Source organism: Panthera onca, chromosome E2 (genome assembly GCF_046562875.1).
Source record: "Panthera onca isolate mPanOnc1 chromosome E2, mPanOnc1 haplotype 2, whole genome shotgun sequence".
NCBI lineage: Eukaryota > Metazoa > Chordata > Mammalia > Carnivora > Felidae > Panthera > Panthera onca.
Window position 1 is genome coordinate 17,145,229 of NC_138353.1, and position 27,470 is coordinate 17,172,698.

Below are 27,470 nucleotides of genomic sequence, written 5' to 3' on the forward strand. Positions count from 1 at the left end.
CCCCAGAACTGCAAAAATGACGCTCTATCTTACTAAAAGTAAAAAAGCTACACTAGGCCAATTTTGATAGTCTCCAGTTGGTCACAATAGCAATGTCACTAGTTCACAGTTCACAGTACAACACACCTCACAGTCACCGCTGACCGTGGTCATGTAATGGCTCCGCCCCCACTCAGGCCCAGGAGCCCAATCCGGGCCAGTCAGGGCCTCCCCACCATGCGCGCGCGCATACATACACTCTCTGACACACGCATACACTCATGATCACATCCCACATTGGCGCAGGCACACAATCGCACACACACCCACAATCACCTTCTTCATACAGGCCTGACGTTCCTGCCTCTACCCGTCCCATATGCTCCTGGGAAACTCCAGGCCTCCTGCAGTGAGCTACTCCCGCACCCAGACCCGGGTTTCAACTCACCATAAGGAAAACGGTGACCGCAAGCGTAAAGGAAAATGAACCAGAGGATGAGGTTCACAAACTCCCCCAGGGCCTATGAGAAACGCAGTCCACTCCGGAACAGCGCGGACGTTGACTTAAACACACCGCAGAGCCTGTAGCTGGGACAGCTAGGCTACTAGAGCGCAGCCCCGTAGACTCCTGGGAGCTCCAGCCCACGCGGGAGTGCGCAGGCGCAGACGACTGATCCTTGGCCGGGGGTGAGGTTGGTAGGTCCTAGGGGCTCTGAGGAGGCGGGAACCCCGAGCTCGGGCCAAGAGGGCAGACTAGGGAGCGGGTCCCAGTGGGGAGGCCAGGGAGGAAACCGGGAGTCCAAGCTGGGCCTGGTAATTCTGAGGAGGGAACCGGAGCCGAGCCCACGGCAACCAGACACTTGGATCTGTGAGAGCGGGGCCTCGGGCGTGGTCCGTGGGCGTGACCCTGAGGGTGACAATCGAGTTTGACCTGGAGCGAGCTCCGCGCGGGGGCGGATTTTGTCTGTTTTGACCCCAAGGAAGCTCTGCGTTGGGAGTGGGGCCTCAGACAGCCGGCGCTGTGTGTGTGTGTGTGTGTGTGTGTCTGTGTGTGTGTGTCTGTGTGTGTGCGCGCGCGTGTGCACCGAATTGAGGCGGCCGCCTGTGCTCAACCTGCTGCGTTGGGGTGCGTGCTACTCTGTGAGATGTTGCGACCGATTGTGTGTGAAAAGTGGACGGAGTCCTGTTGCTGCCTGGGGTTCCCTACTTGTGTGTCTCATTTTAGACTAGGTGTGAGCGTGTCTGAGGCTGTAGGTGACTATGGAGAAGCGAAAGTGATTTTGAGACTTTGCCTGGAATTATGTAATGTGCTGTCTGAGGTTGTATATGATAGATGGGTACCGTGAGATGGTTTTCAGAAGTAAGTTTGATTGAATGTAACCATGCATGTGTTTGCAACCTACTGTTATTATTTGTGATGTTTTTGTGATTGGGAAACTCTTCAGGACTACTGTCTAGTTGGGTGTTTAAGATTTGATTATCTGAATCATGGTCATTAAACCTGCCTCCAAAATTGTAACTCAATAGCAATTTAGCAAATAGAGGTATAAGTATTGGAAAGGAAGAGGTAAGATTTCATTTCCTACATGGTAAAATTCATTACAGGGAAACACTACACGAACTAAAACCAATGAGTTGAAATTAACAGTGTTCCATGAATAAGCAAGCAGGAATAAAACAAAAAACTTTTGCCCATAACTAACACTCTCAACACTGATATATGAGTGAGGTTTCCAGCTTCTGGATGAAATCAGTGGCAGAGTCAGTGGCTTCTTCAGGCATTCCAAGATAATAAAAAGTATTTGGTATACTTTTAACGACAAGGCCACCTCTCGTTATAATAATTAAAATAGTTTGCTAATTAAAATATTCACTGTGGCAGTCAGTACTTCAGACTTCATTCAGCATGGTATCATCCTCTCCCTAGGAAGACTGCAGAGTGAAAAGATTAATGTCTTTTCTAGTTCCATACTTGTACTACTAAAAAGTGTTGTTCAATAGTTAATACTTAAATTAGCTGTCAGTAAATTAATAATAAATAAGTGAATTTTCAGTAATTATGCTTATTAAGTAGTATGATACTGGTGAGTCAGTAAAGATTAAGTAGAGGAAATTAAAGTTCAGATATTCTCAAGCATATAGGGATATGTATTATATGATATAGATGGCATTTTATATCCACTGAAAAAATATGGATTATATAATAGGTAGTATTGCTAAACAAGAAAACATTCAAGGAAAAAATCTTCACAAGGTAAGAACACTTTAATAGTCATATGAGCAACTAAGAAAATTATTTTCAATTTAAAATAGCTAATTTACTAAATAAAAAATGATAATATCAACCAACTAGGAAATTAAAACACACACAAAAGGGGCGCCTGGGTGGCTCAGTCGGTTGGGCGTCCGACTTCAGCTCAGGTCACGATCTCACGGTCTGTGAGTTCGAGCCCCGCGTCGGGCTCTGGGCTGATAGCTCAGAGCCTAGAGCCTGCTTCCGATTCTGTGTCTCCCTCTCTCTCTGCCCCTCCCCTGTTCATGCTCTGTCTCTCTCTGTCTCAAAAATAAATAAACGTTAAAAAAAAAATTAAAAAAAAACACACACACACAAAAAATAGACATTATAGGGGCACCTGGGTGGTTCAGTCGGTTAAGCGTCTGACTTCGGCTCAGGTCATGATCTCACAGTCTGTGAGTTTGAGCCCCGCGTCAGGCTCTGTGCTGACAGCTTGGAGCCTGGAGCCTACTTCAGATTCTGTGTCTCCCTCTCTCTCTGACCCTCCCCCCGTTCATGCTCTGTCTCTCTCTGTCTCAAAAGTAAATAAACATTAAAAAATTAGACATTATATAAGAAGATGCCATCACAGAAAAGAAGTAAAAGGAGCTTATTCTCCCATAATAAAAAATATGTAAACAAGAACTACAATATATATCTGATAGGCAGAGATTAAAAATGTTAACTGCATTCATCAGGGTGTGGAGAGGTATTTTCACGTGCTGATAGTAACAGTGTAAATTGGTAGAAAGTCCATGAAGAACTATTTGGAAGTAGATGGTAAAGCTGTCTTCCATAGGAGGTGGAAGGTAGAGCTGCAAAGGGAAAAGCACAATGTTCCCTCTCCAGCTACAACAGACCGCCTAGATCCATTCTAATTCACAAAGAGACTAGGTTTCTGGTGGTGAGGGAGCAAGATTTGTCCTTTTTCCCACTAACCTCCATCGTGGATACATGAGAGTGAGCTGAAGCAGTGAAAAGTGATACAGATTTAACTGAATTTTCTGGGAGATCTAAGTCAAATATGGTTTCACATGGCTCTTTGTATCCTCCCATCTCTGCCTTCTCAGGACTCTTCCCTTTTCCATAAGAAGGGCTCAAAAGAGAAGGTTCATCTCTTGCAAATCTCAAAGCCATGCCTCAGGTGAGATGATGTTTCCTCTCTTTATGAAATAAGTTGTTTTCAGGTTATATGAACATTGCTTCCCAATCCTTAAATTTCCTGGATGTTGGCATTTGCTTCCATGAAACTGGTCTCCAGTAGGGCAAGCAAGTGGCCTAGGCGCAAAATGTAAGGAGTATTCTCAGGGCCTGTGCATCCCTAAATTTTGCACCCTATGTTCCTCACCCGCCCCACCTAGTTGCAGCCCTGTTCCCAGTTTTTCTTATTCCAGCCATATAAATGTAAGCCTTCCCCACATGTACCTTCTAGTTGTAGCCCATGTTTACATATTAACTTGATATATCATTCATCATCTCCTTTCTTAAGCTTCTCACAAAAGTACTGCTTGAAAGATGTATTATTTTGATTTAAAATGGAAATATTACTTTAATGAATCTTATCTAGATACTGATTTGAGATCTAAGTTGTGAGGGGTCAAGGAGCAGACATGGAAAAACCTTGATCATCACTACTGACCTAGGTTTTGCAATGATACAATGGGAGGTAGAGTTGGTAAATGACATTATTAGTTTGTGGTAAGATGTTTTGTGAGGTTTCCAAGATAGAGATTGCTTGCAAGCTTGTACAGAAAACTGAGATTTTGGGTGCCTGTAGGTGGCTCAGTCAGTTAAGCGTTTGACTCTTGATTTCAGCTCAGGTCGTGATCTCATGAACCGTGAGATCATGAGATCAAGCCCCACATTGTATAGAGCCTGCTTGGGATACTCTTTTTCCCTTCCTTCTGCCCCTGCCCACCCCCTGTTCTCTCTCTCTCTCTCTCAAAATAAATAAATAAACTTTTTTTTAAACCTGAGGTTTTTGCATTCTCCCTCTCTGATCCTGTCTATTTTATCCAGTTCCTACAAACTGTGGGCTGCCAGTGAAAACCTTTCAAGTATTTCAATGCTGTTACAGATTTATTCTTATTTCTTTAGTTTCTTCTAATTTTTTATATGGGAGTGGAGGAGGATAAAAAGTCCATTCTTGAACTATTCTACTTTGAGGGGCACCTGAATAGCTCAGTCAGTTAAGTGTCTGTTAGTTTCAGCTCAGGTCATGATCTCATGGTTTGGTTTGTGAGATTGAGCCCCAGGCATGGAGCCTGCTTGGGATTCTGTCTCTCCCTCTCTCTCAGCCCCTGCCCAGCTTATGCTCATGCATGCAATGCTCTCCCTCTCAAAAAAACAAATAAACTTAAAAAAAAAAAAGTAATATTCTACTTTGAATCAAAGGGGGTACTTTTTCGTGTTTTCAGGTCTTTCAGAAAATTCCTCTTTATCTACCCATCTTCAAAATACTGGTTTTCCCCAGATGTCAATCAGTTCTCTTCTCTTCACTGTCTCTTTTTCTCTGTGCACAGTTCCACATAAAGGTAACACTGATCTAATTCTAGTGACTCTCAAACACTTCTCTCCATCCTAGACCTCTATCCAGAGTGTCAGAACCATATATCCAGTCTCCAAAAGTCATGATCACCTGAATGTCCCATAGACACTTCAAGTACATTTCCAAGGCCTACCTCATTACCTCCTTTGGTCTAGCTTATTTGTTCTTGTGTTTTCTATTTCTTAGTCTCAGCACCTAACCACTTGCCTATGCAGGTAACTCAAGAGCTATGCCTCTTTTTTCTACTCTACAACCAATTTATGACCAATTTTGTTGCAACCCCTTATGTACTAAACAGTTTTCCCCTCTCTAGACAACTAATACCACCTTAATCTAGGAAATCACCAACAATGGTTACTTAATTGTCTTTCCCACCCAACACATCTCAAGCCTTCTCTAGTCTTCAAGGGTATTGCCTCTGAAGTACAAATTTTATCAAATAATATATGTACTGCTTAACATTTCTTCATACTCTGAAAGCAGCAGAACAAGCAAAGTGGGGTATGCATTACAATGGAATGTACAAGACAGTATATTGAAAGGGAGGAAAATACCAACAAATTACATCCAAGAGCAGATGTGGATTGCCATTAATGCTGACTGATGATTTATAAATAAATATAAATATGTTAGGAGTGTGTTCAGTACATTTTTAAGACCCCTAATATGTAGGGAAAAAATCCAGTATTTTTTTAAGTTTTTAAATTTTTATTTAAGTAATCTCTAAACCCAATGTAGGGCTTGAATTCATGACCCTGAGACCCAAGAGTCACACACTCCTCTGATTAGCCAGCCATGTACCCCAGAAAAAATCCAGTATTATTAGATAAACATGCCCACTACCTAACTCCATATACCTTTTTCTTCTTAGAGTTCCAAGACTCTTTCCTAACATACTGTGCCTTTTGCTATTTCCTCAGCTTACTAATTGGTTTTCCTCCCCCTGTGAATTTTTTTAGATTAATTATTAGGTATTTAATGACTTTTAATTTTATTTTGTTATATTTTACTTTGTATAATTGATTTCATTTCATATAAATACAACTGATTTTTCATATTGCAGTTACATATTGATTTTTTTAATTTTATTTTTCATTTTTTTAAATTTATATCCAAATTCGTATATAGTGCATCAATGATTTCAGGAGTAGATTCCTTAGTGCCCCTTACCCATTTAGCCCATCCCTTCTCCCACAACCCCTCCCATAACCCTCAGTTTGTTCTCCATATTTATGAGTCTCATGTTTTGTCCCCCTCCCTGTTTTTATATTATTTTTATTTCCCTTCCCTTATGTTCATCTGTTTTATATCTTAAAGTCCTCATATGAGTGAAATCATATGATATTTGTCTTTCTCTGACTGACTAATTTCACTTGGCATAATACCCTCCAGTACCATCCACGTAGTTGCAAATGGCAAGATTTCATTCATTTGATTGCTGAGTAATGCTCCATTGTATATATATATATACCATATCTTCTTTATCCATTCATCCATCAATGGACATTTGGGCTCTTTCCATACTTTGGCTATTGTTGATAGTGCTGCTATAATTTTAATTTTATTTTTATTTTTTTAAATTTACATCCAAATTAGTATATAGTGCAACAATGATTCTCCCCATGAATTTTAAAAGGTGGTACCCTGTATAAGACAAATTCATTATGAGTACAAAATTTTGATGTCCTCAGTGAAGCTTTGGTATACAAAATAAAATTTTTCTTTACTTTGTAGCATTTTCCCTTGTACATCTTCCTGTCATCACATCTGTAATATCTGTTGGGTGTATGTATTTATATGTATGCCTCTCACTTAGCCTGTAACTTCTCATGAGCAAGGCCAGGGCTTTATTCATTTTGATCCACCAAGCAACCAGTCACATTCAAGGTAAATAGTATGATCTTATATATTTTTAGCATGAGATAGTAAGTAAATACAGACTGTATTATCACAGAGAATTTTCTACAATACAAAAGATAAAATAAGAAAACTAGTCTGACCACTGAACGTGGTTTCCAATATCTAGTTCTCACTAGTTCCAATCACTTTAGGATGAACTAGAGTCTGCCCTTGCAGGGATCAGTGTCATTCAAGGATGTGACTGTGGACTTCACCCAGGAGGAGTGGCAGCAGCTGGATCCTGCTCAGAAGACCCTCTACAGGGATGTCATGTTGGAAAATTATTGCCACCTCATCTCTGTTGGTAAGAAAAATTCCTTGAATCTTTCAATCTCATACATCTCCTTTCAAGAATTTTTGAAACATATGGAGCTTTGAATTTCAGAGATCAGAGGTGATGAATCCTTTTTTATTAGGAGCCAGTGTGATTATGTCCACACTTGCCCAGTGCAAGGTATTAACTTTGCTAAGATGTTAATGTGTGCCTTGTCTGTCACCTTAGAGCTATATCTTTCTCTTCCTTCAATAGTTTTGAAGCCCAAGCAGCTTAGACCAAGTCTCATTTTTTATTATCAGGGTTTCACATGACTAAGCCCGATATGATCCGTAAGTTGGAACAAGGAGAAGAACTATGGACAACAGAGAGAATTTTTCCAAGTCAGAGCTACCTTGGTGAGTCTGTACAGATAAAATCCAGTGGACTCAGGTAGTTAGCACCTTTGAATGTTTTTGGGGATCTATTTTTTCTAATTGTGGCAAAATACACAGAACTAAAAACTTATTATCTTAGCCATTTTTAAGCATATAGTTCAGTGGCATTAAGTACATTGACATTGTGCAGCTATCACCACCATCCATCTCCAGAACTCTTTTCATCTTGTAGGACTGAAACTCGGTACTCATTAAAAAATAACTCCCCATTACCTCCTCCCCCTAGCTGCTGGCAACCACCTTTCTAATTTCTGTTTCTATGAATTTAACTATTCATAGGTACCTCATATAAGTGGAGTTATGCATGTGGTATTTGTCGTTTTTGTGATTAGCTTTTTTCATTTAACATAATGTCCTCAAGGTCTACCCATGTTGTAGTATATCAGAATCTCCTTCCTTTAAGGCTGAAATATTCCATTGTATATATTATTTTTTGCTTATCCAATGGACACTTGAGTTACTTCTACCTTTTGGCTACTATAAACAATGCTGCTATGCTATGAACATGAGTGTACAAATATCTGAGTCTTTGCTTTCAGCTTTTTTAGTTATAAAAAACAATTTTAAACAAAACATTTTAAATAAAGCATTTTTAAAAAAAAAATTAACAAACAATTAAAAGAAAAGTAGAATTTCTGGAATATACAATAATTCTGTGTTTAACGTTTTGAGGAACTGCCATACTGTTTTCCATAGTGGCTATACCATTTTTACATTCCCAGTAACGATGCACAAGTGTTCTGGTTTCTCCACGTCCTCACCAACACCTGTTATTTTCTGTTTGGGGTTGTTTTTGTTGTTGTTGTTGTTTTAATAGTAGCCATCTTATTAGGGATCTGTTTTTAAAGGCCTGAGATCTTTGACATGCCTATACATGACTGACTTCAGTGTGTCTAAAATCTAAATTTTAGCTGTGAATATCACTCCTCATGTAAGTTCTTTCCTTGTCTGCCTTATGTTTATAGAGACTGCTATTTCTTTGTTTGCCTTATGTTTTTAGAGACTGCTATTTCCTTACCAAGAATCTACTCCATGTTTTGTAAGTATACTGTACATGGAGATCTTAAGTGTGAAGTCCTTTGAGTTCTGACAGAAGCATAAACCCATGTATGTCACACCCAATATAAAGTACATTTCCATTAACCCATTAAGTTCCTTCAGGCCTCTTCCAAGTCAGCCCCTCCCATTAGGACAATCACACTTATGATTTCTACCAGCATAGTTTTGTCTATCCTAGACCTTTTTCATATCTACTTTAACTCAGCTTAATATGTGAGAGATATATACATATTTTTGCGTAAATAAGTAGTTTATTTAATAGTATTCAGTTGTGTGTGAATATACCAGTTTGTTTATATATCTCCCGTTCATAGATATTCGAAATGTTCCAGTTTGGGGCTGTTATGAATAAAACTACTGTGAACATTCTTGTAAACATCTTTTTGTGGATATGTTTTTATTTCCCCTCAGGAAACATGTAGCAGGTGGTATCACTCATTCATTAGGCAAGTGTATATTTTACTTTTTTAGAAACTGCCAGTTTTTATAAGTTACTGTACCATTTTAAACTTTTACCAAAAATGTATGAGAATTTTGATTGTCCCATATTCTCTTCTGCATTTGATGTTATCAGTATTTGCATTTTGGTCAGACTGAAGGTTATAGTAGTATATCTTTGCAGTTTTAATTTAGATATCCCTTGTGACCATTGATGTTGAGAACTTTTTCAAGTGTTTTTTTTATCTTCTTCAGAGGTACCTATTCAAATGTTTTACCCATTTTTATTGGGTAGTATATTTTTCCCTCAAGTAGTAGGAATTCTTTACATATTCTGGATAGAAGTCTTTTGTTTGATATATGTATGGTGAATATTTCCTCAGGTCTGTTATGTCTTTTAATAAGCACACACTGTTAACTCTGATGAAATCCAGTGTATCATTATTTTCTTTTATACTTACTTCTTTGACCTCTCAAATATTTGAGATCCACTAGGTTGTGATGATAGTTTCTGTCTTTTCTTTTAAAAATGTTATGAATATTTTGCTATTTTTATTAATTCTGTCGCCCATCTCATGTTAAGTTTGGTTTATGATGTGAGGTAAGATTAAGGGTCTGTTTTCTTTCATATAGATAACAGTTTCTCCCATCATGTGCTACATTGAATTAAATTGCTCTGGTGATCTTATAAAAAATTGATTGTATTTGTGTCAGCCTATTTTTAGACTGTTCTTTCCTTTGCTATCTTTTAAGTCTTATTGCCAATACTACCTGGTCTTTGATTGTTGGAACTTTCTAATAAGTCTTGAAGTCATAGTAAGTCTTCTAACTTTATTCTTTTAAAAATTCTTTTGGCTATTCTAGGTCATTTTCTTTTTCAAATACATTTTAGAATCAACTTCTTGATTTCTTTAAACAAAGGTAATAGAATTTTTATTGGTGAGAATTAACATCTTAGCAATATTGAGTCTTCCAGTCCATGACTATACTATATTTTTCTATTTTAATTACCTTCTCTACTTCTTGTAAGCAATGTTTTATTATTTTTAGTATAGAGGTCTAATACATATTTCATTATATCTAATCTTTTAATATTTTAATGCCATTGTAAATAGTAGGATATTTGAAATTTCTTTTTCCAGTTTGTTGTTAAAATATGCATCCCCAGTTGATCTTTATATATTGATTTTGCATACTTCTACTTATTGTATTGTATTCTACTTATTAAGTTTTATTGTTGTTGCCATTGTTCTTTGTTTTAGTATATATCTTTCGTTTTTTACACACAAAATATGTCTTCTAGAAAAAAGATATTCCACTTCTACATTTGTATATTTTATTGCTTTCATTTCTTTTTCTTACTCTGTTGTACTGACTAGGATCTACAGTACAATGTTGAATAGAAGTGGTGAGAGTGAGTTTCTTATCAGTTCACTAAATTTATTAGGAAGACACTTAATATTTCATTCTTCATCCTAATATTAACTGTAGGCTTTTCATAAGTGCTCTTTATTAAATTCTGGAAGTTCTTTTCCTCGTTTTTGATAAGTTTAATTATGAATGTTGATTTTAACATGCTTTTTCTGCATCTGTTAAGATGATCATACGATGTTTCTCCTTTAATCTGTTACTATATGTATTACATTAAATAATTTAAATATTAAACAAAATTAAATTTGGATTCTTGGGATGAACCCCAGTTGGACAAGATGTATTATCCTTCTTCTAGATAACTAAAATTGGTTTGTTAATTTTTTAGTAAGTTTTTATGCATGATTTTACCAAGGATAGTGGTCTGTAGTTTTCTTGTAATGTCCTTGAAAAAATCAGAATTGTGTCAGCAATATCAAAAAGACAAGGGGTGTTCCCTCTTCATCTATTTTCTTATAGAATTTTTGTTATGCTGGTATTACTGCTTCCTTAAATGTTTGATGAAAATCATTATTAAGCCATTTGGGCCTGCATTTTTATAATTCAAGACTTCTGCTTCCAGCCCTGAGCAAGTAACAGAGTCTGGAATTACACTCCTACAGGAAACAACAAGAAAACTGGACAAAACTATTTTCAGATATTGAACAACAGGCAGCACAGGCCTGGATTCCTGAGAGAAGAGAAACAAATGAGATGAGCCCTACCTCATTCCAGGCTTTCATCTGAAGGCAACTTCCAGACTGCAGTACAGAGAGAGGAATCCAAAAAGAACCTGACAATTTTACTGACTTGAGGGGACTGACATGGGCATTCAAGGAGATTGAGGTTGCTAAAATTTCCAGGACATACTTCCCAAAAGAAGTGAGCTATGCAGAAAAAGAGTTCCCCAAATATGGAAAAGGTTCTCTTTGAGTCTTTGGCTGAATATAAGTCTGCACGTGTATAGGTGAAACCCTATGAGACTAAACAAAGACGTGTTCTAAGGAAAATACAATTACCATAGTGTTGTAAGATGAACAATTGCCATAGCCTACTGCACCAAGAATCATTTTATTTTCCTCTAGCCAGAATGGAGAGAACTTGTTGATACATAGGACTTTAGATAGAAACATAGAAAGGCCACCCCTTGATAAATGGGGTTATATTAGGCATAGGTTAAAGATTTTGCAAGATTTGCCATAAAAGTGCTTAAACAAAAGCATCAAAAGGATTAAACCAATCCAAAAATAATTGCTATGTGTCTCTTGGGTCCTCTAGGATGGAGATGCTGAGATAGAGTTAGGAATGTAAAAATTTCCTAGAGGTACATCTATGGAAGATAAAGGAGAAGAAAGTAAGATTAAATATAGGAAACCATTAGATCATGATATGGATCTGGTACCTATGGAAGGAAAGGGGGAGAGGCTAACAGGATTGGACAGGGAGAACCTCAGATCATTGTGCAGACTTGACAAAGTGTCAACCAACCTAGCTGGTCTGAAGCAAAGAGACCTAGGTCTCTAGAGACCTAGAGACCTAGCTGGTCTCCTATCCATCTGAGGAGTCTGCCACGGAGAGAAATAGGCAGCCTCTAGTACCGCCTCAGTGTTCAGTCTTTGGATGGGCACCTCCTGGGGAAACTGTGGTTTGATTCATCATATGAAGAGCATCCTGAAGATGCTAACAATTGCAGGCTGTCAGGTAACTACTTCTTGCACATCAATGGCAAGTTCTTTTCTGAAGGGAGATCCTAGTGCTACAACTCTATGGCTGCCTCAGAATGCCATTTAAAGAGCAATACTTCATGAAAATATAACCATATCTCAAACTCAGCAACATTAAATTGATAATGCCTGATGTCCAATCAAACATTATTAAATATATGAAGAAGTAGGAAAATAGGACCTATAGACAAGGCGGGGGGGAATCAGTCAATAGAAAACAACAACAAGTAAATAAAATCAGGGGTGGTGGAATTTGCAGACAAGGATGCTAAAATAGCCATAATAAATGACCTCAATATCATCAAGGATGTAAAGCGGAAATGAACATAAGGCAAGAGAGCAAACATAGAAATAACAAACAAATGCAATACCTAAAAATGACTATTTAATATCTGAAGTGAAAAGGAAGACCCAGCTATGTGATATGTATTTTAAAAATTAAATAAAAAGACACAGGAAGGTATAACATAAAAAGATGAAAAAGTATATATCATATTGTCTGTGGTTGCTCCATTTGAGGATGAGATCAACACCCCACCCCACTCACCTAAAATTTGACTTCATGTCAGGATTGAAATCTGACATAATTTAATGAGGCTTTCTGGGAAGAACAGGGAAGGTTCCCAGACTGGTCCTAAAATGGCTTGAGAGTGCAAGGGGGAGTGTCTGGCTTTTGTGTTTATTGTGGTTGGGGAGTAGGTCGTGAGGATTCTACATGTGGGCTAGTGATTGCATAGTTTAAACTTCCTGCCAGCACCAACAGAAAGAACATGCAAGCTCTCCTATTGGCTTGCCCAGGTGTGGAACAAGAGGAGAAAAAAGAGTGGGTCTAGGAAGTTGTCAGCAGTAAGACTTCAAAAATAGAATGAGACCCTGTTACATATGCAAACACAAAGCATAACAAAACGGGAGTGGCTATACATCCAAGTATATTTCAGAACACAGAATATTATGGTGATAAAGAGAGACACTTCATCAGAAGTCATAACAATCCTAACAGAGCTTCAAAATACATCAGTGTTTCTCAGCTTTTTATCATTATCACTCCCTAAGGAGTCTTTTTAGACTCTTTTTCTAATTGCCCCCATTAAATTTTAATAACATACTCTATGTTCTGTTGCTGTTTGAAGGGCCACAAACTATTATAATATTTAAGAAACTTTTTTTCATTTCCCCAGAATAATTTTGCTCCCTTAGGAGAAACCCCCATTGAGAATGCATGAAATACATGAAACAAAAGTGACAGAACTGAAAAGAGCATTATAATTATAGCTTGAGATATAAACACCTCTTCTCTCTCAGTAATCGAGAGAACAAAGAAAACAATAAAGCTATGGAATGCTTGAAAACACTATCAATCATTTGTATCTAGTTCATCATTTTTTTAATGTTTTATTTATTTTTGAGACAGAGACAGAGTGTGAGTGGGGGAGGGGCAGAAAGAGAGGGAGACACAGAATCCAAAGCAGGCTCCAGGCTATGAGCTGTCAGCACAGAGCCGGATGTGGGGCTTGAACTCACAAACTGAGAGATCATGACCTGAGCCGAAGTTAGACGCCAACCAACTAAGCCACCCAGGCGCCCCATTCTTATTTTATTTTTTTTTAATGTTTATTTTTGAGAGAGAGACAGAGCATGAGCAGGGGTGGGGCAGAGAGAGAGGAAGACACAGTATCTGAAGGAGCTCCAGGCTCTGAGCTATCAGTACAGAGCCCGACATGGGGCTCAAACTCAACGAACAGTGAGATCATGACCTGAGCTGAAGTTGGATGCTTAACTGACTTAGCCACCTAGGTGCTCCTCTAGTTCATCTTTATAGAATGTTTTACATGGAATAGTCACCAAGATAGACCCTATATTCTGGGTTATAAAATGAGTATCAATGAATTGAAAAAAAACGGAATCATAATATGGATTCTGACCACAACAGAATTACATTTGTGTATTGAAAAAGACAGATTTGAATTAAGCAGGCCCACTTACACATGGATTTTTAAAATAAATACAGTTCTGTACTGTAAATATATTTTCCTTATGGTTTTCTTAGTAACATTTTCTTTTTTCTAGCTTACTTTATTGTAAGAATACAGTACATAATATATGTGACATACAAAATATGTGCTGACTGTTAATGTTATTAGGCTTCAGGTCAATAGTAGGCTATTGGCAGTTAAGTTTTTGGGAAGTCAGATGTTATTTATGGATTTTCATCTGTGTGAGGCACCAACCCCACATTGTTCAAGGGTCAACTATAATTCATTAATATAATGTGTGTCAATTATACTTCAATTAAAAAACACCGTATTTCTAAATTTCCCAAATATTAGAAAATTAATCACTACATTTCCAAATAACCCATGAATCAGAGAAGAAATCCTAAAGTAAATTGGAAAATGTTTTGAACTGAATGATAGTTCAAGCAAAATATCAAAATTTATGGGATGTATCTAAAGCAGCATTAACATTTTTTTTATCCTTTTTAAAAAATGTTTATTTATTTTTGAGAGAGAGAGAAAGAAAAGGTGAGGGACAGAGAGAAAGGGAGACAGAGGATCCCAAGTGGGCTCTGTGCCAACAGCAGAGAGCCCAACGTGGGGCTTGAACTCACAAATGGTGAGGTCATGATCTGAGCTGAGATCAAGAGTCAGACATTCAACCAACTGAGCCACCCAGGTGCCCCCTTTATTATTATTATTATTTTTTTTATCCATTTACATCCAGGATCTAAGATGCCACCCTAAGTAGCTAAAAAAAGAAAAAAATTAAACTCAAAAGTTAGTAAAAGGACGGGTGCCTGGCTAGCTCATTTGGAAGAGCTTGTGAGTCTTGATCTCAGGGTCACGAGTTCAAGCCCCATGTTAGGTGTAGAGATTACTTAAATAAATAAACTTAAAAAAAAAAAAAAAAGCTAGTAAAATGGAAAAAATGAAGACCAAAGCAAAAATCAATGAATTACATAACAGAAGTAGAATAGAGAAAATGAGTGAAGACAAAAGCTGATTCATTAAAATAATTGATAAAACTAATAAACCATAGCTATATGTACTAATAAAAAATAGAAGACACAGTCACTAATTAAAAATTACAGAGGCTGTGGGGCACCTGGGTGGCTCAGTTGGTTAAGCATCTGATTTCAGTTCAGGTCATGATCTCATGTCACAAGTTCGAGCCCCGCGTTGGGCTCTGTGCTGACAGCTCAGAGCCTGGAGCCTGCTTTGGATTCTGTGTCTTCCTTTCTCCCTGCCCGTCCCCTGCTCATGCTCTGTCTCTCTCTCTCAAAAATAAACAAACAAACAAAAAAATTACAGAAGCTGCACCACTACAGATCCTACAGACATTAAAAGGACAATTAGAGAGTCTACAATTTTATGTCAATAAATAGGAGAGAACACTTCCCAACTCATTTTATAAGGCCAACATTATTTACAACCAAAGGCACTATAAGAATAAAAAACTAAACACCAACATCCTCCATGAAGCTAGAAAAAAAATCTATAATAAAATATTATATATATAATAAATATTATAAAACAGAATCTAGCAATATTTTAAAAGGATAAAACCTTAGGACTAAAAAGAGCTTATCCCAGGAAAGCAAAGATGATTTGGTATTTAAAAATCAATCTATGTAATTCACCATATAAAAGTGAAAAGGGGTCTAAAACCAAGGATCTAAGCTGCCACTTAATGTAACTAGAAAAAAAAAATTTAAGGAGCATCAGTAGACATGGGAAAATCATTAAATTCAGTTACTATTATGAAGCCTTAGACCAGATTAGCAACCAAAGGGAATTTCCTCAGCTTCATAAAGGGTATCTTTGAAAATCTTATAGCCAGTATCACATGCAGTGTAGAAAGCCTGAATGCTTTTCTTCTAAGATCAAAACCAGAAAAGATGCCCACTATCACTGCTTCTATTAAACATTGTGCTAGACACAATCAGTACAATAAGGCAAGAAAAAGAAGCCAAAAGGCTACCAATTAGAACAATTTTTAAAAAAAAGAGGGAACTATCTTCATTTGTACATGACATGCTTGTGTACATAATAAATCCTAAGGAATCTAAAACGAACTGTTAGAACTAGTAAGTGAATTTAGCACATTCACTGAGTTCTTGTTTTAGAGCAAATTTGAAAAAATTTTGGCCAACATTTCTATGATTATTTTTCTGCTCTGTTCTTGATTATATTTTAAATAATTTTAACCTATCCTCTGTAGAGTTTATTAAGGAGTTAAAACGATTTTATGATTTGGGTTATTTCTGTTAATCAGACTTTCACTTTACTGATTCTTCATTCTCTATGTTCTATGCTGTTAAACCCATCTAATGAATTTTGTATTTAAGATATGAGGTTTTTAAAGTTTGCATATCCTTATCTCTCCTGAACTCTCCATCTCTTCACCCATATTTCTATCTTTTCTTGTAGATTTTGTAAACATATTTATCGTGGTTATTTTAAATTCCTTACCTTGTAATTTCAACATAGGGGACATATATCAGTGTGATTCTATTAACTGGTTTTTATCTTCTCTTCATCACATTTCCTGTTTCTTCTCAGGAAAACCTTGTAGATAATATGTTGTCAAGATACTGGATTCTTTTTCTGCCTCTGAAGATTGTTGAGATTTCACTTGGAAGGCAGTTAAGTTACTGGTGGCTCATGTTGATTCCTTTTTAAGATTGCTTTTAAGTTTTTTAGATGATTTCTATTTCAGTTTCAATTTTGCCTTTAGCTTTATGCTGTTTCTCTTAGTGCTGGGATGCAGCCTTTGCTCTTATACATGGTCATTCTGGGGTTTCAGTATAAAGACCAAAGGTTCCTCTCACCAGATTCCTCGGACTTGGCACAGGACCAGAATTAAAAACTGTTTTTCCAGGGGTTCCTGGGTGACTCAGTCAGTTGAGCGTCCGACTTTGGCTCAGGTCACAATCTCATGGTTCGTGGGTTTGAGACCCACTTCGGGCTCAGAGCCCGGAGTGTGCTTCAGATTCTGTGTCTCCCTCTCTCTCTCTGTTCCTCCCCCGCTCCTGCTCTGTCTCTGAAAATAAATAAATTTTTAAAAAATGTTAAAAAAAAACCAACCCTTTTTTCCCAAAGGTAAATAGCTGCTGAAATCTGTAATCAGTTCTTTCAGTATTCCAGCTTTCTTTTCCCTTTGTGCTTCTTGCAGTCTTGCCCTGAAGATGCAGTTAACCAAGGTTTTGAGGAGGGGTTTATACTATCTTTGGGGTTCTCCTTCTATGACTTCTCCATTCTCAGAATGACTTCTCCATTCTCAGATTTTGTCCTCAATTTATAGCCACTCTAGTGACTCCGAACTTGATCTCAGATTTTTCTGCACAGGATGACTCCTACTTTCCCCCAGAAATCTATCCCCTGGGTGCTGCATAAACTACCAGGGCCCACAATGGAATATCTGGATAAATGTAGATCTTATGAAGTGTGGTTTCTTCCTTTTCAAATGTTATATCCACTTAAGTTTTTGCCTCCTTTTGATCACTCGTTAGAGGTGCTTTCCAAAACAAATTGGTCTTTTACAGTTGGTCCACAGTTTATCATACCAGCTGGAAGGTTGTTTTGATACAAACTTCTTTGCCATTACCAGAATCTGGATGTCTAGTTGAGCAGTTTCTCAAGCTTTTTAGTTTTGGGACTTGTTAATATTTTTAAATTATTAAGGATTAAAAGAATTTTGTGCATATGTGTGTGTGTACCCTATTAGAAATTAAATATTTTTCACCACTCATTTACTAATTCATTTTAATACAATATAAAAATAATAAACTCATTGCATGTTGACATAAAATCATATTTTTACAAAAAATAACTATTTCCCAAAAGAAAAAAAATACTGACAAAAGTGGAATTGTTACATAATTAAAATTTATTTAATATCTTGCTTAATAAACAGCTGATTTTCACATCTGATTCTGCATTCCATTTGTTGCAAAATGTTGTTTGATTTTGAAAATATGAAGAAAACCTTCCTTCATGCATTATATGTAGTTTGAAAGAAAATATTTAAAAAGCCTTCTTAGATTGTCATGGATATTCTTCATTAATACCACACCCAAATGTAACAATTGGTAGTTCCTAAACAATTAGTTGCAATACAGAATCTGAAACCATAGCAATGTACTTTTGTAGACTGTTATGTAAAATCCGATGGTCTATTTAAAAAAAATTTTTTTAACGTTTATTTATTATTGAGAGACAGAGAGAGACAGAGCATGAGCAGGGGAGGGGCAGAGAGAGAGGGAGCCACAGAATCCGAAGCAGGCTCCAGGCCCCAAGCTGTCAGCACAGAGCCCAATGTGGGGCTCGAACTCACAAACCAAGAGATCGTGACCTGAGGAAAAGTCAGACACTCAACCGACTGAGCCACCCAGGTTCCCCCCAGTGGTCTATTTAAATGGATATTTTACCCAGGCATTTTTTGATAATATTATGTATTAGTCATTTGGAAAGTAACAGTTCACTAACAGAACATTTTCCAAATTTTGACATATTCTCATATACAATATTACTTGAAAAAACCCATAACCCACATGTGTTAATATCATCACCAACGTCATCAGAAAAGTCTGTTGGGAAGCTGACAAGCTCACAGTAGCAAATAATGCTTTCCAACATAACACCCTTCACTTGAAAGCTTGGATTTTATCATTGGTAACAAATATTGGCACATGTTTTCCCTTGAATTGATAGGCTCACATTGTTCAAGAAAATGTCTACCAGATACCCACATCTGAATAATAGTTTTACTGAAGTAAAAATGCTATTCCACAAAAAGATAGATACCCTGTGTTTTGAAAGTTTGTGTTATGCCACTTTGTTTTTACTAGAGACCTCCATTTGTACCTGTTTTCACTAACCAAAAGAAATCCAAAGATGATTTTTGCTTTTACAAAAAAAGGTGAAATGCAAAACCAGCTTTCAGTGCTTGTTTTGCAGTGAACTAGCTATAAAGGCACTGCTAAGCTCCTTCCCAGGAATTGCACTCAGCTTCACAGCATCAAGCTACCATAGCTTTGAACTATGGTCTGTGAGCATCTTTGCTTTATCTCAATTTATTTTACACATCCATTAACAAGATGTGTCAGAAAAGCCAAAGACAGGTTATTTTTCAGATCTGGGAACACTTAAGAGTTTTCCCATATAAGTTAATGGTAACTGCTTCTTCACTTTATGCCATCTCAACTTATGAAATATTTCACAGGAACATTTTTTTTGGATACAGTGGGATGGCAGGGGTAGGCCCCTGTTTTCAGTTCTCAGCTCAAATAATTACACCGTCACTTTTCCTTACAAAATATATTATAATTTGATATGCAACAGAAGTGCCTTATGCATACTTCTTTAACTATCACACAGAATATTGAAAATATGTGTACTCGAGGGTGGAGATCTAATAAAAGTGATTTTTTCTCCTGCTCTATTAAGAACAGTCTTACATGAAACTTTTTCCCTATGAATTAGAAATGTAGTTGTTACTATTATAGATTGGTGCCAGTGTTATGTTGATGTGCCTGCATTTTACCCACTGTATCAATCATTTTTTTATCTTCTATATTTTATGATATTTTGAAACTTTGGAGGGCCTTGCTGGCTGGGGAGAGATTGCCCCTCCTAGAGCTGGCTGATTTCGTAGGGATGGTAAACCACCTGTTGGTGAGCCTACATTTTATATAAAAACCAACCAATCCCAAGTCCATCCCCTCAACCATGTGCTTTATCTAACTCTCACACACCGAGCCAACATTTCCTGTGTCCTAAATCACCTAGGACTAGGTACCATACAACTACGGACGCATAGCCTCCAACACTACTCTAAAAAGCTAATCCTAAACTGTTTCTCCTACCCTGCCTTGCCTTTCCCATGCAAGCAGGTCCCACAAAAGGCTCTGGCATAGGCTTTCCCCTCTCTCCTTTCTGTGTCCTGACCAAGCCTGCTGCTCCTCTATGTGGCCCTACAAGGCATGGTGTGCCCTCTCCTCTAAGGAAATGTAATGAAAATCTCCTTTCAATGAGATTAGCCTATGTCATCACTCAGCCACCTTCATAAATTAAAATTCCGTAAGTACAAATGAGACACCCACCTTTAAAAGACAAGGTTGTTATTATTAACAAGAGAGTTTTGATTTTGTGGACTACCTTCCCAAATTCTCCTGCATAAGGATCTCACGTACTAAGATCCATGTCACACTTCGGGAACTGCTGGTTTAGGCCTTTCTGCTTAATTTTCATGTCTTTAACATTTTAGTCCTCTTTCCTTTGTTTAGTCTTCTATTTATAGGCATTCTTAAATCTCTCCACAAAAAGAGAAATCATTGTCTAATATTTATCTTCCTCTTAGTTTTCATATTCTTTCCTTTCTTTCCCTGTGCAATGTCTTAACTGTTTCTTGTGCTCAGGCTCATATCCTATTCTCACCATGACACCTGCCATCAAATTTCAAAATCAATATGCTTTGGACCTAGGTGATAGTTTAGTATCACTTCTTTTCAATAAATTTCTTTCCAATAAGTCTCTGTATTCCATATCATAGCGCTCAGATTCCTGATACCTACCCACCTTGATTTGGGTGAAAAACACTAACTCATTCTTAACATATTTCCCAGGTGCCTTTTCACATCTTCATTGCTTTTCTTCCCCCTTATTGCCTGGGAAAATAAATATTTGTTGATAAATGGATTTTATTTCACTGGTCTCTTGTTGTTATCCTTTAAGGATCTTTCTTCATCCTCAGTTCTTGCCTTTGTAAAAGTCCTATCAGCTATAATAATCTGATCCATTCTCAAGTTGTGATTTTCTTGTTTTATGTGAATGGCTTTCAAATACATATTTTCAGCCCACTTCTGCCACCTGAACTCTAGTATCTATTTTCATCTGCCTATAGCAATACAACAACAGTTATCTCATCCTTTTGGTTATTGATATAGCATAAATAATAGTCCTTATGTTTACCTTATCCTTACTTATTTCTATATCCTTTTTTCCCCATAGTCAGTCTCTTGTAGTATCAGGTTGATTCCATCACCTCTGCTACACTTGATCTCTCCACAATTTGTGTTATTTCACTTTGTGAAATATCTTTACATCCTCTCATATCCTCATTTGCTACTGACCTCTTCCAAAATGAGAGCATATTATTTCAGTAACTTCTGTAATTACTATTTGGATTTGCCATCATGTTTACCTACTTCTTTCAGTTTATATTGTCAATATGCCAAAAAGAAATTACTTATTATATGAAATTTAAATCCCTTCTTTTTCAAGGGCTGATAGAAGAATATCCCATCTGATCATTCCAAATTTATTTCTCTCTGTGACTGAGAACTCTTGCTCATCTCTCTTTGTTCTAGTCTCCCAGATATACTCCATACAATTGATTTCATTCCTCACAACTGGACTTTTCATTATATGACAGCTGCTATATACCCATATAGATACTTGCAGTTATCCAACTACAAAGTTAGAGGGTACAGTAGAACACACAAGACCACCTTACTTCTGACACCAACTATAAGTTTGGGGGTCCCCAAGACTACTGCTAATATAAACAGTATGCTATAAGGACTCACAGACCTTACTAAAAGCCATAGTACTCACAGTTACGGTTTATCACAGAGGAAAAAAGTATAGATTAGAATCATCCAGACATAAAGGGCAGAATCCAGGAAAGTACCAAACATGAAGCTTCTGGTAAACCTCTCTCTATGGAGTCACAGACAGCATTACCTTGCTGGTGTGACAATATGTACAGAATATTGCCAACCAGGGAAGCTTCACCTGAGCCCATTGTCCAGAGTTCATACTGGGGCTCCATCACATAGGCATGATTAACAATACATGTAGCCCATCTCAGTTTTCAGCCCCTTAAGAAGTCGAGCTAATACTGTGTGACCTAAAACCCCCACCCTAAATCACAATGTTGGTGTGGCTCAAAGACCTCACCCTAAATTACATTGTTACTTTCTGGCTGGCCAAAGCTTCCCAGGCAAACAAATACATATTCCAAGGGCTTAGAGATTACTTCCCAGAAGCCAAAGGCAAATGTCAGATGTCTCTTTGGGCAAAGTTATATTCTTTACTATATCATTCAGTTAAAAGATCAAGTTTCACTTCCTCCATGAGATGTTCCTTGACTACTCCAGACCATGTCAATTCCTTTTTTGCTGCATTCATATTCTACTTATGTATGTAAACTGTAAACAGATGCATCCTCTGGTATGATCAAACTTCTTTCCCCATCTGATTAACAATTCCCTCAAATAAGTTTCTCTCTTTTACTTTTCCTTACTGTAGCTTGTAACAGAGGCTAGCTATTCAATAGTTACCTGACTCTTTGATACCATGCAAGAAAAACATCTTTCTCGTCCATTCAGAAATCATTTAATGATTAAGTTCTTTTAAATATACATGCCAAGATCACATCCCTTTATCTCAGATAACCATGTGTTAATGTATACTCAGAAATTAGTCAATAAAATATTGACTTCCAAGATCATAAGTTTTAGTCGGCAAGGCAATATTATCAAATGGAGCATTTTACATATAATATTCATATTAAAATAGCAGGTTGTTAAAAGATTTCTTTAAATTTTTTTAATGTTTATTGATTTTTGAGAGAGAAAGAGACAGAGCATGAGTGGGTGAGGGACAGAGAGGGAGACACAGAGTATGAATCAGGCTCCAGGCTCTGAGCTGTTGGCACAGAGCCCGATGCAGGGCTTGAACTCACGAGCTGTGAGATCATGACCTGAGCGGAAGTCGGACACTTAACTGAGCCACCAAGGTGCCCCTAAAAGATTTCTTTAAATGGATGGTCCACACTATAATTATAATCTAATTTCAGACAAATTAGACATTAAAGGATAGAAATAATATATGAAGGTTTTTGGATAAATTGGATAGTAGCATGTCCCTGAAGGTGGTTGAGGTTCTCAGGAAGATGATATAACTCCAGTTACTAATACAGATTAGTTTCAGTGTGTTCTAGAATTACACATGAATGGAATTGTATAATATATACTCTTTCGCATAAAGCTTTCACTCTGAAAAATGTTTGAGATTCATCTGTTTTGTCATTGTGTATCACTAGGTGTTTTTCCTTTTTTATTGCTGAATAGTATTCCATTTTATACATACATGATACAATATTACCATTTACCTTTTGATGGATACTTGGGCAGTTACCAGTTAAGGGCTATTTGTAAATAAGATGCAAGTCACGGGTAAAATGAATCCATATTTAAAATTACCCTACTAGACATGGGTGGTAGTAAGGTAACAATCATAAGATATAGCCAAAATTTTATAAGAAAAATGATAGTGAGGGTAAGTCAGCATTATAAGCATACAGTTGAAGAATCCAGTCATTCGTATCCCCCATAGGGAGTAGTGGAGTTAAGGTATGTTACTGCATTGGGAGGAAAACTTGAACTCATCCTTCCTGAAAACTGAAAAAATAATTCAGCAAATGAAAGGAGGAAAAGTTAGAATTGATGGTCAGGAGAATTTAGTATAATAAACATTCTGGCAGCAGCAGTCAGCATACAATGGTGATTATATTCACATTTCAAGTATGCTTTGTCCTCTGGTTTATTTTACAATTCCTAATGGAAATACATTTCCCAAAGTCTTCCCGTTCAAGAGAAAATAAGTTGTGTGGAGAGTTAGGGCCTAGTGTTCCTCTCAACACTAGGAAATAAGTGCTTGAGAAAAGTCATTTGCAAGAGAGGAAGAAACAAATGGAAGTATTTTATAATACTTATTTAGGCATAAGGGAATAAATATTTAGGCTTTCATCTCTAACTGAACATTTTTCTTGATCACTGGTTAGTACCCTTGATAAGCTCACACCATTATTTGTGAATCTGCCCATTTCAAGAACAGTGTCATTTTCATCATCCTTTGTCTTCTGTTTACTTATCCTTGTGTTTATTATACCTGCTTAATGCAGGTATTGTATTTATAATATGCCAAAAATTTGAGTGTTCTTTTTATTTTATTTTGAGAGAAAGGAATGTTGGGGGGGCGGGCAGGGGAAGGGCAGAGAGAAAGAATCCCAAGCAGGCTCTCCACTGCCAGTGTGCACAACTCACAACTGTGAGATCACCACCTGAGCCAAAATCAAGAGTCTGACACCTAACCGACTAAGCCACCCAGGTGCCCCATGAGTGTTCTTTTCTTACGCCAATTTTTCCACATTTTAACAGTATGGCAGGATTTGGTTTATGTCATATAAATTTTCCCTATCAAGAGGTAATTTATTTTGGCCTTTCTGTAGACCACAATAGTGAGGCATACAGTCACTCAATAGGTTGTTTGTATATACTTTCAATCCATAACATTTATGTGAAGACTTACAGTGTTGTTAATTGTATTCTTTTCTAGAAGAAGATGGGAAAGCTGAAGATGTTTTAGTGAAGTTCAAAGAATACCAAGACAGGCATTCTAGATCAGTCATATTCAACCACAAAAGACTAATTAAGGAAAGAAGTAATATTTTTGGGAAAACACTTACTATAGGCAAGAACCGTATTATTTCAAAAACAGCACTATGTGAATATAAGCCTGATGGAAAGGTTTTTAAAAATATTTCAGAATTAGTCAGTAGAAATATAAGCCCTGGAAGAGAGAAGTTTGGTGAGAGTAATGGATGGGAGAAATCACTCCTCAATTCTAAGAATGAGAAAATTCATACTACAGTGAATCTCTATAAACAAACAGAAAGGAGTGTGAGTGGTAAACAAGAGCTTATTCAACATCAGAAGGATCAAACTCCAGAGCAATCATTAGATCATAATGAATGTGAAAAATCCTTCCTTATGAAAGGAATGTTATTTACACATACTAGGGCTCACAGAGGAGAAAAATCCCTTGAATACAATAAAGATGGAATAGCCCTAATTGAAAAGTCAAATCTCAGTGTCCATTCACAAACCCTTATTGAGAAGAAACCCCATACATACAGCAAATATGGGAAGTTCCTCTGCAGGAAGTCCATTTTTATCATGCATCAGAGATCTCAAACAGAAGAGAAACCCTTTCAGTGTCCTTACTGTGGGAACAGCTTTAGAAGGAAGTCATATCTCATTGAACATCAACGAATTCACACAGGTGAGAAACCTTATGTTTGCAATCAATGTGGAAAAGCCTTCCGTCAAAAAACAGCCCTCACTCTTCATGAGAAAACACATATAGAGGGGAAACCCTATATCTGTATGGATTGTGGGAAGTCCTTCCGCCAGAAGGCAACTCTCACTAGACATCACAAAACACATACAGGGGAGAAAGCCTATGAATGTACTCAGTGTGGAAGTGCTTTTAGAAAGAAGTCATACCTCATTGATCATCAGAGAACTCACACAGGAGAGAAACCATATCAATGTAATGAGTGTGGGAAGGCATTTATCCAGAAGACAACCCTCACTGTACATCAGAGAACTCACACAGGAGAGAAACCCTATATTTGCAATGAATGTGGGAAGTCCTTCTGCCAAAAGACAACCCTCACTCTCCATCAAAGAATTCATACCGGGGAAAAACCCTATATTTGTAATGAATGTGGGAAGTCCTTCCGCCAGAAGGCAATCCTCACTGTTCATCAGAGGATACATACAGGAGAGAAATCCAATGGATGTCCTCAGTGTGGGAAAGCCTTTAGTAGGAAATCAAACCTCATTCGCCACCAGAAAACTCACACAGGAGAGAAACCATATGAATGTAAAGAATGTGGGAAGTTCTTCAGTTGTAAGTCAAACCTCATTGTACATCAGAAAACTCACAAGGTAGAAACCATGGGAATTCAGTAAAGGATACGACTTTTTTGTCAAACCTTAAAGTAATAGTAAACTTTAAATAAAATAGTACATGGTGTTGCTTGCAAGTATATTGGTATATAACAGTTTAAGGTACTATACCACATATTTGCCTATTGTTTGTGAGCCTATAAAACACAAAAAGAATGACTAATGACAAAAGTCATTGAAAATACAACCCTAAATTTTTTATTATTAGATTCACCAGGCATAAACTTCCTCTGTCAAGTTTCTACGAACATTTAAAATTGCTTATTTTCAATTTCAGTACATATATTCTTGTGACCCAGTAATAAACAGTTCTGCCAGTGGTCCATGGACCACACTGTGATCAGAAGTGTTTTAAAAGAAAGGAAGTGTGAACTGTATTTCTCATTGCAAATATGAAGTAAAAATTAGTTGTTACTTCCTCAAAATTTACCAGTTATGACTTCTAACATTATAAATTAGGTTTTGCATATTATGAACCTTTATATAAATTGGATTATACATCATGTATTCTCTTTATATAAATTGGGTTATACATCATATATTCTGTATATGGCTTGTTTCATTCCTCATTATGTCTCTAAAACTCATCATTAGTGCATGTGGCAGAAGTTCATTTATTTCCATTCTATATAGAATTCCATCATATGATTAAATCACAGTTTATCCAACTACTGCTGTGGACTTTTTCATTGTTTACAGCTTAGGATCATAATAAATAGTGCTTCTGTGAACATATTTGTCTTTTGGTGTACATATAGTCATTTCTCATGTGTATATAGTAGAGATGGAATTGCTGGGTCCTAGAGCATATGTATGTTTGGTCAGCTTTGGTAGATCCTACCAAACAACTCAGAATTTTCACAGCATGAGTTAATTCTCTCTGAAGGAAAACAACTGTGAATGTTAGCAATATGGTGGTGGTTCCAACCAGAGAATTCATGCTAGAGGGAAACTACAAATGTGGAAACTGAGAATCCAAATATAATGCATGTACAAAGACTTTTAGCCACAGCCTAAAATAATAATATCAAACAAATGTAATAAATGTGAAATTGCCTCTAGCCACAGTAATGCCATATTTGAAATCAAAAATCATACTAAGGCAAGGAAGGCTCCTAGCATACTTTCTTGCATTAGAGAGTTTTAACTGGAGAAAACCCCTATGAGTACAGTAAAGGGGACAGGAGATAGCTTTTACCTATGTCCTGTATCTTGTTGGATATATAAAAATCATGAATATGGAAAAGCTTATAGCCATAGTTCAAATCATACACAACACCATGGAATTCACATTGAATGAGAACTCTTTAAATGAAATGGTCATAAGAATGACTTTAGTCATAGCTCACTCCTTATATAACATCAAAGAATTTATACTAAAGAAAGGGATATTAAAAAGGGACAGGATGAGGCTTGGAACTCTAACTCTGGGAAAAACTGCTTCCATGAAAGAAGTCTAACCAAACTGAGATCGTAATGCTAGAAAGTCTATATGTAGGCACCTGGTCAATAGCTCCAGCTAACCTCCCAGCCATCATCCAGTAACATATGTCAACTATATGAATAAGCCATCTGGGACATCTAATCAAGTCTTCAGATGACTGTAGC

The 27,470-nt window shown here is 37.0% G+C and overlaps 1 protein-coding gene across 13 annotated transcripts; it reads left to right on the forward strand.

Annotated features, from left to right (window-relative positions):
* The first annotated feature begins 568 nt into the window (after positions 1 to 568).
* ZNF382 (zinc finger protein 382) lies at positions 569 to 25,939 on the forward strand. Of its 13 annotated transcripts, none has more exons than XM_060652104.3 (5): positions 569 to 666; positions 3,325 to 3,398; positions 6,854 to 7,005; positions 7,278 to 7,373; positions 24,445 to 25,939. In XM_060652104.3, the coding sequence occupies exons 3-5, from the start codon at positions 6,972 to 6,974 to the stop codon at positions 25,863 to 25,865; spliced, it is 1,551 nt and encodes a 516-aa protein (XP_060508087.1). In that variant the 5' UTR covers positions 569 to 666; positions 3,325 to 3,398; positions 6,854 to 6,971; the 3' UTR covers positions 25,866 to 25,939. The 13 variants fall into 13 exon arrangements, with proteins under 13 accessions (XP_060508087.1, XP_060508077.1, XP_060508081.1 ...); XM_060652094.3 differs by having other exon boundaries at positions 6,879 to 7,005; XM_060652098.3 differs by having other exon boundaries at positions 6,921 to 7,005.
* Positions 25,940 to 27,470: the final 1,531 nt, after the last annotated feature.